The sequence below is a fragment of the Theobroma umbraticum genome, unplaced genomic scaffold (genome assembly GCF_002168275.2).
Source record: "Theobroma umbraticum cultivar Fairchild unplaced genomic scaffold, ASM216827v3 scaffold_147.0, whole genome shotgun sequence".
Classification (NCBI taxonomy): Eukaryota; Viridiplantae; Streptophyta; class Magnoliopsida; order Malvales; family Malvaceae; genus Theobroma; species Theobroma umbraticum.
This window is the reverse complement of record NW_018397259.1, coordinates 9,309,654-9,323,513: the sequence shown is the minus strand read 5'-3', so window position 1 is coordinate 9,323,513 and position 13,860 is coordinate 9,309,654. Positions and strand designations below refer to the sequence as shown.

The window sequence follows — 13,860 nt, the reverse complement described above, 5'->3', positions numbered from 1 at the left end:
ATATATATAAATTGAAGTGGCTCAGATATGCATGAAGCAAAATTTGACATTTACTAAAAGTTGGAAAAGGAAGGTACCTGTACAATAGCTGCAACTTGAAGGCCAGGGGTACCTGATAAACCTTTTGCAAACAAGAAGTTCTATTGTCACTTTTTCTAATACCACTAAAATTTTATTGTATTGGTTACAAGAAAGTCACTGCTACTGATATGATTATAGGAACCAATAGAAGAACTAAATTTACCAGCTTCAACAAAAATGCGGCTACAAGAATATGCCATTGCACTCTTTCCCGAGCTGTTGCAATAGCATCAGGCCAACTCCAACCTGCCACATCCAAGAAATTATGTATACATAGAATGATCAGGCAAGTCTCCCAGATGAATTGATTAAAATTATTCCAAGAATGTTCATGACAATCTGCAGTAAGGATATGTACAGTGCTTAGATACCCTGTCAAGCATATTGTCAGTCCTTTACAACAATGCAGTTTTTAAGTTATTTGGAGCATTTTTTTTTACTATAATTTACTAGCTAAATCAAATATACTGTTAACATGCAAATCCTTTGTTTCCTTTGTAAACTTCATGAAATCATTTCCACAGATTCACTTAAATTTATTAATCATTTCCCACTTACAATTTAGGAAGAAAATATAATTTGTAGAAGAGAATCTAATGGGTAGGCAATCCTGGACCATTTATCTTGTCATAATGCAAACTATCCCTTCTAAAAATTTGTAAAATTCGTAGTGAAGGTAGTTACTAGACAATATCCATCACAATGCAAGGGGCACATAAAGAAAAGTATGATATAAATGCACTTACAAGGCACAACCAGCCTAACTATAGATTTAATTCACATGAAAAGCTTTCTGAAACTCAGGAGATTAGAGTAGTTTTCACTTAAGAACTATCTGCATGTATTAACTGCAAATCCAATGCCATAGAGAGGTGAGGAAACAATACACTCATCCTGAAACTTGGTCCATAAAATTTGAAATCAATAAATACTGGAAATTACCTCATATGAATTAGTTTAAAGACCATGAAACAATTAGCACCAGGTGTAAAACGGCTCCACTTTATATTTTCTGCAAACAAGAATAGCAAACCACTACAACCTAGTAACAACACCACAACAAATGACAAAACTTAATTATGGTTACTGAATTCTTTGTAGCATACAAAAACTTTTAGAATACAATTTAATAAACAAAGATTGATGCATAACAAGTCATTTGATGTTGACATTTTGATCATCTTCACAGTTTCTATGAAGCAGCTCGAAAATAGATTGATCTCCTCCATCTCTACACAATATATCCAGTAGCATTCTTGCAGTTGAAGAGTCTGCAGAAAATCCTTTATCAACCATTTCATGTAAAATTTGCATTGCCCTTGACACATCATTGTTTTGAAAAAATCCTTTGATCATTACATTGTAAGAACAACTATCTTGCAAGCAGCCATTCAGTTCCATTTTCTTAAATAATTCATATGCTTCATTTGGTAACCCTTCTTTACAAAGTCCTTTGATCATGATACTCCAAGTGTAAATACTGGGATGTAACCCTTTGACCGGTAGTGCACAAAATAATTTCCTTGCAACATTAAGTTGCCCAACTTGAAACAAGCCATCAATTAAGATATTATAGTGGACTATATACGGTTCTATACCATTGTGCTGGATAACACGAAAAATGTCCAATGCCTCATGAACATGACCATGCTTGCATAAGCCATGTAACAAAGTAGAGTAAGTAATCGCGTCTGGAACCAGGCCACGAGAACTCATTTCTTTAAAAATTTCTAGTGCAGTCGAAAGTCTCCCTAGTTGGCACATCGCATTTAGAAGCTCATTATTCATAACAATGTTAGGGACTAATCCATTTCAAGACATTTCATGAAAGAGATCTATGGCCTCATCTATTTTTAGAAGTTTACAATATCCATTGGCCAAGATGCTGTAACCATAAACATTAGGTACACAACCTTAGTGATCATCAAATTTAAAACTTTTATAGCCTCATCCATTTTTCCTTGCAAGCAATATCCATCCATCAATGTACTATATGAAATGGTATTGGGGTCAACACCTTGTTGAATCATTCCTTCAACGATGCCATGAGCCTCTGAAACCCTCCCTTCTTTACAAAATGCATCAACCAATATATTATAGGAAACAACATTTAATTTGCAATTGTTAGCAACCATTTCAGTCAATAATCTTTTAACCGCCTTCCACTGACCCGAAATACACACAGCATAAATAAAGCAATTGCAAGTCCCAACATCTGGCGTAATGCCTCTGCTTGTCATTTCAAAGAAAAGGTTTAAAGCCTCACGTACAAGCTTGCCCTTACAAAGACTGTCGATGATTGTGTTGTATGTCACAATGTCAGGCAGCCAGCCACTTTGTTTCATGGTATTCAACAATCTAATAGCCCCACCAGTGTATCCTGCTTTACAAAGACCATTTATTATTATATTATAACTGATCAAATTAGGTTGGTAACCATTGCAGACAATCTCATCAAACAACACCACTGCTTCAGCTATTCTACCTTCAACGCACAACCCATTGACCAGGGTACCAAATGTGATAATATCAGGTTGAATGCCCAGCTTCAACATTTTTCCCAGAAGCGAAAGCCCACAACCCGTACGATGCAAGCGAGAGAAACAATTAAGCGAGATGCTGAAAGTATGAGCATCATGTCTGAGTCCCAGTAATTCCAATTGTCCCAACAGAGAAATAGCAGTTCATAATGCTTCATTCTAACAATGGCACCTACTAATTGATTGTATTCAACAATAGAAGGTGCGATTGAACAAATCCAAAGCATCATCAATTTTGTGAAAGACATACCAGGATTTCTTGAAACGGGAGGAAGAGGAAGAGGAAAATAGGGATTGGAAAGAAGAAAAGAAACGAGGAGGAGAAACAGAAAAGAAGAGAGAGTGGCAGTTACCAAGTAGGAGACGACGCAATTGCGAAGCAAAAGAAGAAGAAGTGCATTTCCAGGCACTCATCATCGTCATCTCTTCTTCACTTGAGAACGATGGCTAACGGTTATGGCGGGCGGTCATCACTTGGCTTCAATTTTCGGACCACGAGAGACAGGTCAAAGAGATTTTTTTTCAGAATAGGAGAAAAATATTAAAAAAATTATAATTTATATAATTTGATAATTTTTAAAATTAATAAAAATAAAATTATTTTAAAAAAATATTATTAAGTCATTAAATTAATAAAAATATTAACAGTAACAGTTGATCGGCGAAAAATAGTTTTTTGGACAGAAGGTGCATTTTGAAAATTAATTAATCACATGAAATTATGATTAAAATTTAAAAATAGTACTGTATTTTTTTTTATTTTTTGAATTTTTATTTTTAATATTTCTAATATCAATATATATTTATTTAATTTACTAAAAATAATAAAAAGAATTACTATTTTTTTTCACAGGTTCAATAATGAAACTTGTTTTGAATTTTTGATGTTTTTAATTTTAATAAATAAACTTATACCGTTAATAAATTATATTTATCATACCAAAAATTTAAAAAAATAATATGAAAAGGTCAAAAAATAAAAATAAAGATTATAATACATTGAAAGATTAGACCCAGAAGCTGAGATGACCTGATCCGAACCCGTCCATTGGTGGACTAGCACTACAGGCAGAAAAGCTCGACCAATATGAAGCATGGCAGGAGAGTTAGCCATAACTTCTAACACTCTTCCTCTCCATTGCCATGATGATCAGGCTCTCCTTTCCATGGCCATGACGACCAGACTCTTCCTTTCTATTGCCATGATGATCAGGCTCTTCCTTTCCTTTGCCATGATCAGGCTTGTCAGCGTACCCAATCCCTTTTCGTTTGGTTGGGAAAAGCATGAACAACCCGCTGGCCAAAATCCCAGCTGCTAATGGCAAATTTGCCACGAGTGCATCAACATTTGGCCACGGTTCAGGAAGGAAACAACCTTGAACGTCGAAGCTGCTGCAAGCAATGACTAAACATAAAGTTAAGGAGCAACATGCATGAACAAAGTCTACAGCCGTCAGTTTATACTTCTTTCCTTGGCTTCCGGCTTGTTCTCCAAGTCAAGACCATCATGGTACTTAACTCATCGTTGAAAACGTAATGTCCATTCAAAGTGGCAACACCGCAGTAAAGCTTGCCGTCTTCGCCGATGAAGCTGTCAGTGAAGGAAGATAAGGAGCAAGTAAGTGAACATAGTATAATTGCACCTAAGGCTAAGGTCATGCACATGTGAGCCATTTCACAGTTTCCATTGTTGGAGAATGAAATTATCAGGGCTTGGAACTCGAAGACCGTGCCTGTTGGAAGCAAGTTTGCTAGGTTGGCCGAGCCTGGTAGGGCCTTTTGGGCAGATTGTTGAAGACCAGGTCTGATTGTTGCCATGGAGAGTTTTTTGTTGTTTGCTCTTGTTTTATGGGGGGAGGTTGGTTTTATTTGTAAAGGGAATTAGGCCAGTGAAACATCACCAAATGACATGTGAAGGTACATTTTGCTTATTCCAATGTGCAACTTAATATTGCTAGCTTGACTGAATCAAAATGAATTATCATGTTGGAGTACTATGCTGATACAACAAAATAGGATGTGACAGACCCCATCTACTACCAGTTTACTAGCATTAGTAAAGGTAGATTATCATCTGCCAAAGTTCTTTCTTCTCTTTATTTGGGGACAGAGGCTACTTCATCTGTTAAAGTTGTACACCCTAGAAAATTAATTTTAACCACCAGTTCACTTGGGGAACCAAGAATCCCATGTTTTATGAGATATATAGTAATTTGAAAAGAACAGAAACCTTCCCATATCTCAGTCTTTGCCCTTAAATACATTTCTGTTTCCAATCAACAGGAGTCATTTAACAGGCTATCCAATGATTCATACCAGACTAATCTCTACTGCTAAACAGAGGGCTGCTCAAATGTCCGTCCTTGTTTCCCTTTTTTTTTTTAAAGGCAGGAATATTATTGCTCATAATTTCTCACAAAGGAGAATAACAAAAAACAAAGTCCCAATAGGACTTGCAGAGAAACATAAAATTCCTCGAGATCAAGAGTGAGAGATTTTATGACCCAAAACAAAACAAAAAGCAAAATTCCTACCCTTTTAAGTATAATCAATAAAACCCACAACATTATATGTTGCATAACTCCACCATAATCCTTAGAGGGCTGCTCAAATGTCTTTCTGTACATATCTTTCTCATGAAACAAGCACATAATCTCACAGTCTTTGCGTGAACATAAATTTTATATGATTAAAATAATACTTTTAGCAGGTTGAGTTACAAAATTCCACATCAAAAAAAAACTTTTAACAAAAAATAAAGAAATATGTTATGATCTTAAAAAAAAGAATCATAAATCTCACATCAATTATGTACTAAAGTGATATTAAAAATATAAAAATTTACATCGATTTTAACTTTTGAAGTATCTTTTACGAGACAAAAACGTAAAATCATACTAAAGTAAATTATATCTCACAAAAGTTAGTTTGAACCATGACAATTGGAATAAGAGTAGACTTTGAGTGCTAGCAATGTGTACGATCCTCGCTTCCCACATCGAACGTCAAAGAGAAACTTTCAATGAAAAGTAAAAGAGGATGTCATGCCAAAAGAAAACTATGACTTTTTGTGAGACATAGCCGTGAGGAGAGGGAAACCATGACTTTTTGTGAGCCATAGCTGTGAGGTCACACTGTTTCTTTCAATAGTGAATTGCTTTAATGAAAAAGACATGGATTTTTTACTAAAACTGTTGGGGTCAGGTTTCCGAGGCCTATTAACTGCCCCAGTAATAGAGCTTATCATGGGTATATTTCCCATATGTATATTGTGTTTAGATATTGGTGAACTTATGCTTATTACAGAAAAGGAGTAAGTGATGCTTGTATTTCCTCAAGTGTTCTTCCCTTCGTCTCTGGAACCAACTTGGCAGCGAATAGAACAGTTAAGCCCCCAACTCCAGCGAAAAAGAAGAATGTTCCTGCAATAATGATGTTTGCCAATACATTTTAGTTCAGTAGTCATGTCGTTTTGGTTACTGATCTGTTAGAGAGGGAGAGAGGGATGACCTGCTGAGCTCCATTCCATCACGAAATTGAAAGTGTAAGTCATAATCCAGGAAATGGACCAATTGACTAAAGTCACCAGGCTTCCAGCTTGAGCTTTGACATTTATAGGGAATATCTGACAAAGATTATGGTTATGTTTTAGTCAAATGGATGTCTTGTCTCCAGCTATTGGACAACCTTGATATGTTATATTCATGTATGTAATAATTGTAAGCAAGGATGCAGCCATTCGATGCTGAAATGTTACATACCTCAGACATTATAATCCATGGTATTCCTCCCAAACCTATTGTGTAAGCTGTAGCAGCAACCTGGGTTTGCAGTATGGATCAATTTATACATGGTTTGGCCAAAGTTAGAAGAATATACAGGGAAACAAACATCTTTTGGTTAGACTGAAGTACCACAAAGCCAGTAAGTCCTAGAATGGGAGTAAGTGCCTTCAGGTGGGGGAGTTCCTGACATAAAACAACAGAAAAGTTTTTAGAAAGAGAAACTATAAACATTTAGAAAAGAAAAAACATATCGATTTGAAGAAATAATCTAAACTTGTTATACCTTAAAGCAGAATGACAGTCCTACAAGGAAGCAGGAGAAGCACGCTCCACTTGCAGATACCTGCTTAAATTGGAATGCTACATTTCTGACTTCTTGTTCAACAGTTTCACTACATTAGAATGAATGCTTTACAATACTAACCATTAGAAGTGGTCGTCTACCAGATCTATCCATCAAAAATAAACCTAAAATAGCTACTGGAATCTGCAAAAAAAGTTTGTTGATGTGTCTCAGAAATGTTTGAAGCAAAATTTGACATTCACTACAAGTTGAAAGAGGAAGGTACCTGTAAAATAGCTACGACTTGAATTCCAATGGTACCTGATATACCTGTTGCAAACAAGAATTTCCTTTGTCACTTTTTTCTAATACCGTTAAAATTTTATTGCTTACAAGAAAGTCACTGCTACTGAAATAATTATAGGAACCAACATAGAAGGACTAAATTTACCAGCATCTACAAATATGCTGCCAGCATAATATACCATTGCACTGTTTCCTCCGAGTTGTTGCAATAGCATTAGGCCAACTCCAACCTGCCAATTCCAAGAAATCATATATTATAGAATGGTCAGGCAAGTCACAAAAGGTGATTGCAGTTTATTAATCTATTGTTATTCTGAGCTCACAATGAGTGAATTAGCATATCTCCTCTGGAACAATTCCAGGAAACTAGCTTCTGTGTGTTGCTGAAGAGTTTCCATATAATCCTACAAGAGAATGGAAGCATGTAACATTTCTTTTTATTATGAGAAAACCAAGTCGTTACTTGGTTTTATAGCAGAAAATGAAAAGAATAATTAAAAAAAAGATATGACGCTGAAAGGCTACTATGATGTCAGCTGCTTCTTCTGAAATATCAGCATCCTCTCCTCTAAGTCGCTTCAAAGCAGCTTCAAACTCTTTTTCTCTACCAAATTTTGCCTGTAGAAACGGTCATCTTTTGGGCATTACTTTGCATCAACTCAAAGAAAAATGAAGAACAAAGTGCATTATTTCTTTTAGATCAGGGCTCTATCATGTTATGGACTTAAAAAGCATGCTACGATTGGCCACACAAATGAGTCAGACTAACCAGCCATCTAGGGGACTCTGGAATGAAAAACAAGCCTATTATCTGTGCTACACAGGGCACAGCACCTGAAGAAAACAGAATTTGTTAGAAACAGAACTACAGGAACACTACCTTTGGCTTAAGTTAATAGAAAAACAGAAGGGCATAAGGATATACTGATCATAGCCAGGACACGCCATGAAATGAGGGTCCCAATGAAAAATACAATTGCAAAACCAGAAGTAGTCATCAACTGCACGCTTGCGAAAACACAGATCCTTAAGTGATATGTTGAAACATCATATTGTTAAAAAAGGTTTAGTATTACTTGATTTGTTGATGCAAATGAACCCCGGAGACTTTTAGGTGTTATTTCTGCTATGTAAACAGGTACCTGCTTGTTGTGGAAAGTTCAGGTATCATCATACATCTCATTGTGTAAGTAACTTACAAACTGCATGTAGGTTTTAATGAAATATGATTGAACTCGGTACAATTACCACATAAGAAAGCATCGCGACTCCAAATCCGATTAACAGCCTCCCAATGTCCAGCCACAAAGCGTTCTTCCAACAAGAATTGAACATTTACTATTTAAGATCGTCTTACAAATGAGCAAACATTGAACTTTAGAACCCAGAAGTTTCATAAGCAAGACCTTAGGGCCTCACTAATGGATGTAGCAGGAGATTTTTGCAAGAAACTCTACGATCAAATAGTGCAAACTTTGGGAAGGAAAGAATTCAAAGTGGAAGCTAACCTGTCCAAATGCTATTGCAAGCCAACCGGCAGTGCAGAATACTTCAGAGAACCACATTGTCTGTCTCAAACCATCAACACAGAGGAATGAACCATTATGCATTCACTTCAAGTTGAAATCTTATGATATCACCAAAAATAAAAACACTTACACGTCTACGACCAATAAGATCTGCTAGCCTCCCACTTAAAATTGCACCCACCATTCCTCCGACTGTCATGATTGAACCAAAAACGGAGTACTGCAGATTGATGGTGTTGCCATCATGAATATTTTTTTGCAGCACATCCAATTGTTAAAAAAGATTACAAACTGAACTTGAGCTTAATCTTGCTTGTGTTGTAAGCAAGTTGAAGCTTGATACATGAATTTGCTCTTTCCAAAGAAAAAAAAAAAGACAGAAAGAAAAGATTGGGGGTGTACTAACTGCTGCCACAGAGAGGCCCAAATCTTCCATGATCCCAAACTCCGCGGGTGATGAATAACCAAGCTGGTGTCAATAAAGCATAATTAGTTTTTTATATCAATTCAATCATAGTTGCCAAATATAATCAAAGTTATCTCGATTCTTCATCTTTTTGGGCTTGTGAACAGATCATATGTGGTTGGCCTTGCTCAAATATTGTTTCATTGTAACCCAACAACTACCCGACATCATCTTTCACAGTAAGAAGTTGGAACAAAGTTTGTTTTGACTGTTAGATTCTACCAAAAACTTGTTGGAAAAGACAAGAACCCATTCTTGGGATTCGTGTTCCATGCTCTGGCTATCCAAATTATTGGATCGCACACCAAACCCTTCTATCACATTTTAATTTTTCCTACAGCTAACATTCCAATTATTGCTTCAACTCAAACCATAAGTGATAAAATGCATAATCAAAATGGTTACATCTAAGTCTTAAATCATAGTCTTCTCACTTAGAACTTTATGTGGAATTTTGGGTAGATTCATATCTTTAAGTTCAAGGCAAAATGAAACCTAGTCACAAAAGACCGATCAAATATATCAAAAAGGAGTCCTAAATGCAATATATAGTATCTATATATAGTTCATAATCTTAATTTTTAAAATATATATATATGTAGTTCATAATCTCAAAATCAAATCGGTTAATACTAACAAAGTGTACATTTCAATAACTAAAATATATGTATTATCCAGCAAAGAAGTTAATTCACATTTTTAAGTAGTTGGTAGAGTAAAGCAATAGCATGGTCTAAATTATGAAATTGCTTCTTTTTAGCACTTTCTCTTTGACATTGAATGTTCATATATTTGGCTCATAATAATATAATACATACATATATATATATATATATATGTATGTATATATAGATATATATAATAAGTAAAAAGGTTTGACTTTAAACTTTTTTTCTGTAATGTAAATGTTTCAATGGTTTTCAATTTCCAAATGAAAATAAAACTGAAAACACAGCTTAAAACATTTCCAAATTTAGAATACTTCATCAAACTGATGCTACTCTTATTTTTGGAAAAAGGAAAAAAACCTTACAGAATGAAGAAGAAGAAGAACTTACAGCACAGCCATAACAGAAAGAGCCACAGACAGCAACAAACGTGCTGAAGACAAGAACAGGCGTGAGCGAGGAAGCTGTCGATGGTGGCAATGGCATGGCAAGGTTGTCGGTTCCATTGCTAGAAGGGTTTGCTTCATTTGGTAGATACCCTGTTAACAGCCCTTCCTCCATGCTTTCCCCCTCCATTTTCCTACTCTGTAGCAAACTATGCATAGAGATAAGTGCTTGAAAATAAACAAACTTAAAGTAGAATTTGACTTGTTTTCCATGGAAAAAGTGTATGATTAGCACTATTGTAAAAAAAATGGCCCACGTACTCTTTTTATTTTGTCAATTTGTTAGGTATCATGTAATCTATATGTTTTGATAAATGACTTAAATTAATTTTTTTGTTTATTTATTATCGACTTATTTCATGAAAGACACGTTTTCTTTAAAAAAATAAAAAAATACGTAATATTTGCATTTTCTTGGATTTATTTATTTTTTAAAAAAATTACACTTTTAATTTTGATCAAATTTAAATATATATGTAAATTCAGATCACATAACTGACACGGGCCAAGTAACTTAGCAAGACAAACATAAAAATGTAATTTGATTGGATTGGATTAAAATTTAGACTTAATCAACTCAACTCAAATCTCATAACATTATATTTATCTTGTAAATTCTATTTTGATAAAGGTAATTAACCTATAAATAGACTTCTTAGTTTATTTGTAAATACATATATTTTAATAAAATATTTTTCTTTTATTAATACTTTTCTCTCATAGATGTCCTTTTAGGTTATATATTACAACATGTTATCAGTTTGATTTTCTAATTTCTTAAGTTTTGATATATATCATCATCATCTCAAAGTCAAAGTTTCATTTTTTCAAGCTTTAAAAAAATTTTAATCTTTGGTTTTTGATTTTTTGTTTTAGTAAATTAGGTAAGTGACTTGATATCTCTTTGATGTTTTCATTTTTTAAAACTCAACCTTAATGTAAATTTTATTATCATGTAGTGTTTATCATATTTTGTTTCTTAATTTATTAAATCATGTTAAGCATGAAAATATATATATTTATATATAATATATTTGTTCTAGTTTTAAAATATTATTTTCTCAATATTTATTCTTTTGTTGAATTTCAATCATAATTTTCTCAACATACGTAAATCTATTTTTGATATCATAATATTTTGTATAACACATTTTGAATTGAACTTATAAAATTGATTGTGTATGATATCTATTTTTTTAACATATGAAAAATACTATACTTTGAATAATCTGAAATATATTTTGTTTTAATTTTCATGTTTTTTGTGATTAAGCAAAATAACGAGTTATTAATAAAAAATCATTAACTTCATCTATTTCTATAAGTAAATGCAATACAATTTAATAATTATGGTTATAAGCATGAAAGAAGTTGCCACAATAATTGATGGTTACACTAATCATTATTCTAAAAATACATCAGAAATGGATAGATACTTTTATCTAACAGAAGTAGATGGATACCTTTACCTACCAAAGGTGGATGGATATTTTTACCTACCAGAAGTAGATGGATATCTTTATCCATCAGAAGTAGATGGATACTTTTATCCATCAGAAGTAGATGGATACTTTTATCCACCAGAAGTGGATGGATACCTTTACCTACCAAAGGTAGATGGATATCTTTATCCACCAAAAATAAATGGATACTTTTATTCATAAAAAATGGACCCATCAGAAGTAAATAGATATCTTTACTCACCAAAAGTGGATAAATATCTTTACCCACTAAAAGTGAATAAATACTTTTATTCACTAAAAATAGATAGATAATGAAGAGATATAAGAAAAAAACAAAAGTGGACAAAATAAAAGAAATATAGAAAATGTCTATCATCATCGATGTGGAATAAAAGGTCATTGATTACGTATCTGTGATACGTTGAAATATCTTGTTGAACTTTATCAAGCATTATTGAAAGCTAAAAAAAAAAATATCAAAACAAATTTGTCCAAAATGATTTTAATCATAACCAAGTTGAAATTACATATCTAGATGTTGTTGTTTTTTTATCCACCCTAAAGGAAGAATTGATCATGTGATTGGTGATTAAAATATATAAGAATGAAATTTTTTAAATAATTTGTTAGTATGTTTTAATATAATTTCATCATGAAGATGTTTTTATATGTTCTCATTATATTTAAATGATATATTTTTAATATATATTTTAATAGTAAATTATATATATAATGTTATCTTATATTAACTTATAAGTTTTTTATTATATATGTATCTTATTTTTTAAAAGAAAAATATGAATATTCATCAAGATTGTACCACACAAATATTAGAATGATTGAAATTCATGTTATAATAAACTAAAAGTTTACTAATGATTTTAATATTTGGCATAATTGGTTAAACTACCTCGGATCAATAATAATGTAAAAAATTATTAAAAATTCATGTAATCATCTATTGAAAAACTAAAAGACTTTTTAATATAAAGAATTCTCATGTGTTTCTTGCTCTCACAATAAATTAATTATAAGATTATCACCAATTAAACTTGAGATTGAATTTTTTATATTTTTTAAACGTATTTAGAGTGATATTTGTGGACTCATACATCCACTATGTAAACAATTTAAATATTTTATGATTTTAATCAATGTATTAACTAGATGGTCACACGTGTACTTATTATTAACTTGTTTTTTGACATTAGCAATATTATTTGTCCAAATCATTTATTTGCAAACATAGTTTCCTAATTATGTAATCAAGACTATTCTCTTGATGATACTAATGAATTTACATCTCAAACCTTTAATGAATATTGCATATTAGTTGAAAAAATGGTTGAACAATCTATTGCTCATGTTCATATACAAAATGGTCCAACAAAATTGTGTATTAAACATTTCCAACTAATTGTAGCATGGGGCATACCATGGTAACAGTTCTTGTACGCATCAGGCTAATAAATTATCGTAAATTCTTCTCTAAATAATTGGTTTATGGTTAAGAACTAAATATTTCTCATCTAAAAATTTTTGGATACATAGTGTATGTCTCAAATGCTCCATCACAATGTACAAAGATGAGTTTTCAAAGGAGATTAGGAATATATGTTTGATACAAATCATCATTTATAATTAAATATCTAAAATCATTATCAAAAGATTTATTTGTAGTAAGATTAGTCAGTTGTTATTTTGATGAAATAGATTTTTAAACATCAGGGAGAGAAAATAAATAATTAAAAAAAGAAATTTCTTGGAATGTATTATTAATATTTAGTTTTAATCCTCTTACTAATTAATGTGAATTTAAAATTTAAAAAATAATTTATTTACAAAATAGAGCAAATACGTTACTAGAGATATTTACTAACCTAAAGTTGATCCACACAAAACCCAATATCAGATAGAATAGTTATTCACATATGAAGGTATGACTATTTCATGACATTCTGTAAAATAAATTATAGTTTATTAATACTTCATTAATACATACTTTTGAATAAGATTTTCTTACTTTATTAATACTTTTTTTTCATAAATATTCTTTCAGATTATATTTCAAAACACTACAAATAATTTTAACTTAAAAATTTATTGAGTTTTGAATTTGGATCGATATATTAATATTAATCATAGATATGCATATGATTTTTTTTTTGTACATATAGATGGGCATATGATTACAAGTCAAATAAGCCATCGATTAGTGCTAATGCAACATCTATACATTATTTGTCTCATAACAAAAACATGCTAATATTTTAAAGCCAACTTTTAGCCAAGA

General features: G+C 32.2%; 1 protein-coding gene and 2 pseudogenes across 2 annotated transcripts in view; all 3 read right to left on the bottom strand.

The window, feature by feature from the left end:
• Nucleotides 1-3,136, bottom strand: part of LOC110415870 (uncharacterized) — a 4,063-nt pseudogene extending 927 nt beyond the window's left edge. The window contains exons 1-4 of the transcript XR_016351172.1: nt 2,567-3,136; nt 1,024-2,461; nt 245-327; nt 78-121 (exon numbers count right to left, since the gene is read on the bottom strand). The product of XR_016351172.1 is annotated as an uncharacterized LOC110415870 (transcript). The remainder of the gene's footprint in view (nt 1-77; nt 122-244; nt 328-1,023; nt 2,462-2,566) is intronic.
• Nucleotides 3,137-3,727: 591 nt separating this feature from the next.
• LOC110415651 (protein DMP10-like) lies at nt 3,728-4,439 on the bottom strand (annotated as a pseudogene).
• A 1,340-nt stretch (nt 4,440-5,779) lies between these two features.
• Nucleotides 5,780-10,345, bottom strand: LOC110415875 (sugar transporter ERD6-like 5). The gene is made up of 18 exons (XM_021427635.2): nt 10,049-10,345; nt 8,931-8,993; nt 8,655-8,744; nt 8,504-8,563; nt 8,244-8,309; nt 8,072-8,137; nt 7,921-7,996; nt 7,765-7,829; nt 7,521-7,613; nt 7,319-7,399; nt 7,141-7,225; nt 6,976-7,019; nt 6,831-6,893; nt 6,690-6,749; nt 6,536-6,589; nt 6,383-6,442; nt 6,132-6,246; nt 5,780-6,043 (listed from the first exon to the last, which is right to left on the bottom strand). The coding sequence occupies exons 1-18, from the start codon at nt 10,259-10,261 to the stop codon at nt 5,922-5,924; spliced, it is 1,476 nt and encodes a 491-aa protein (XP_021283310.1). The 5' UTR covers nt 10,262-10,345; the 3' UTR covers nt 5,780-5,921.
• Between the last annotated feature and the right edge of the window lie 3,515 nt (nt 10,346-13,860).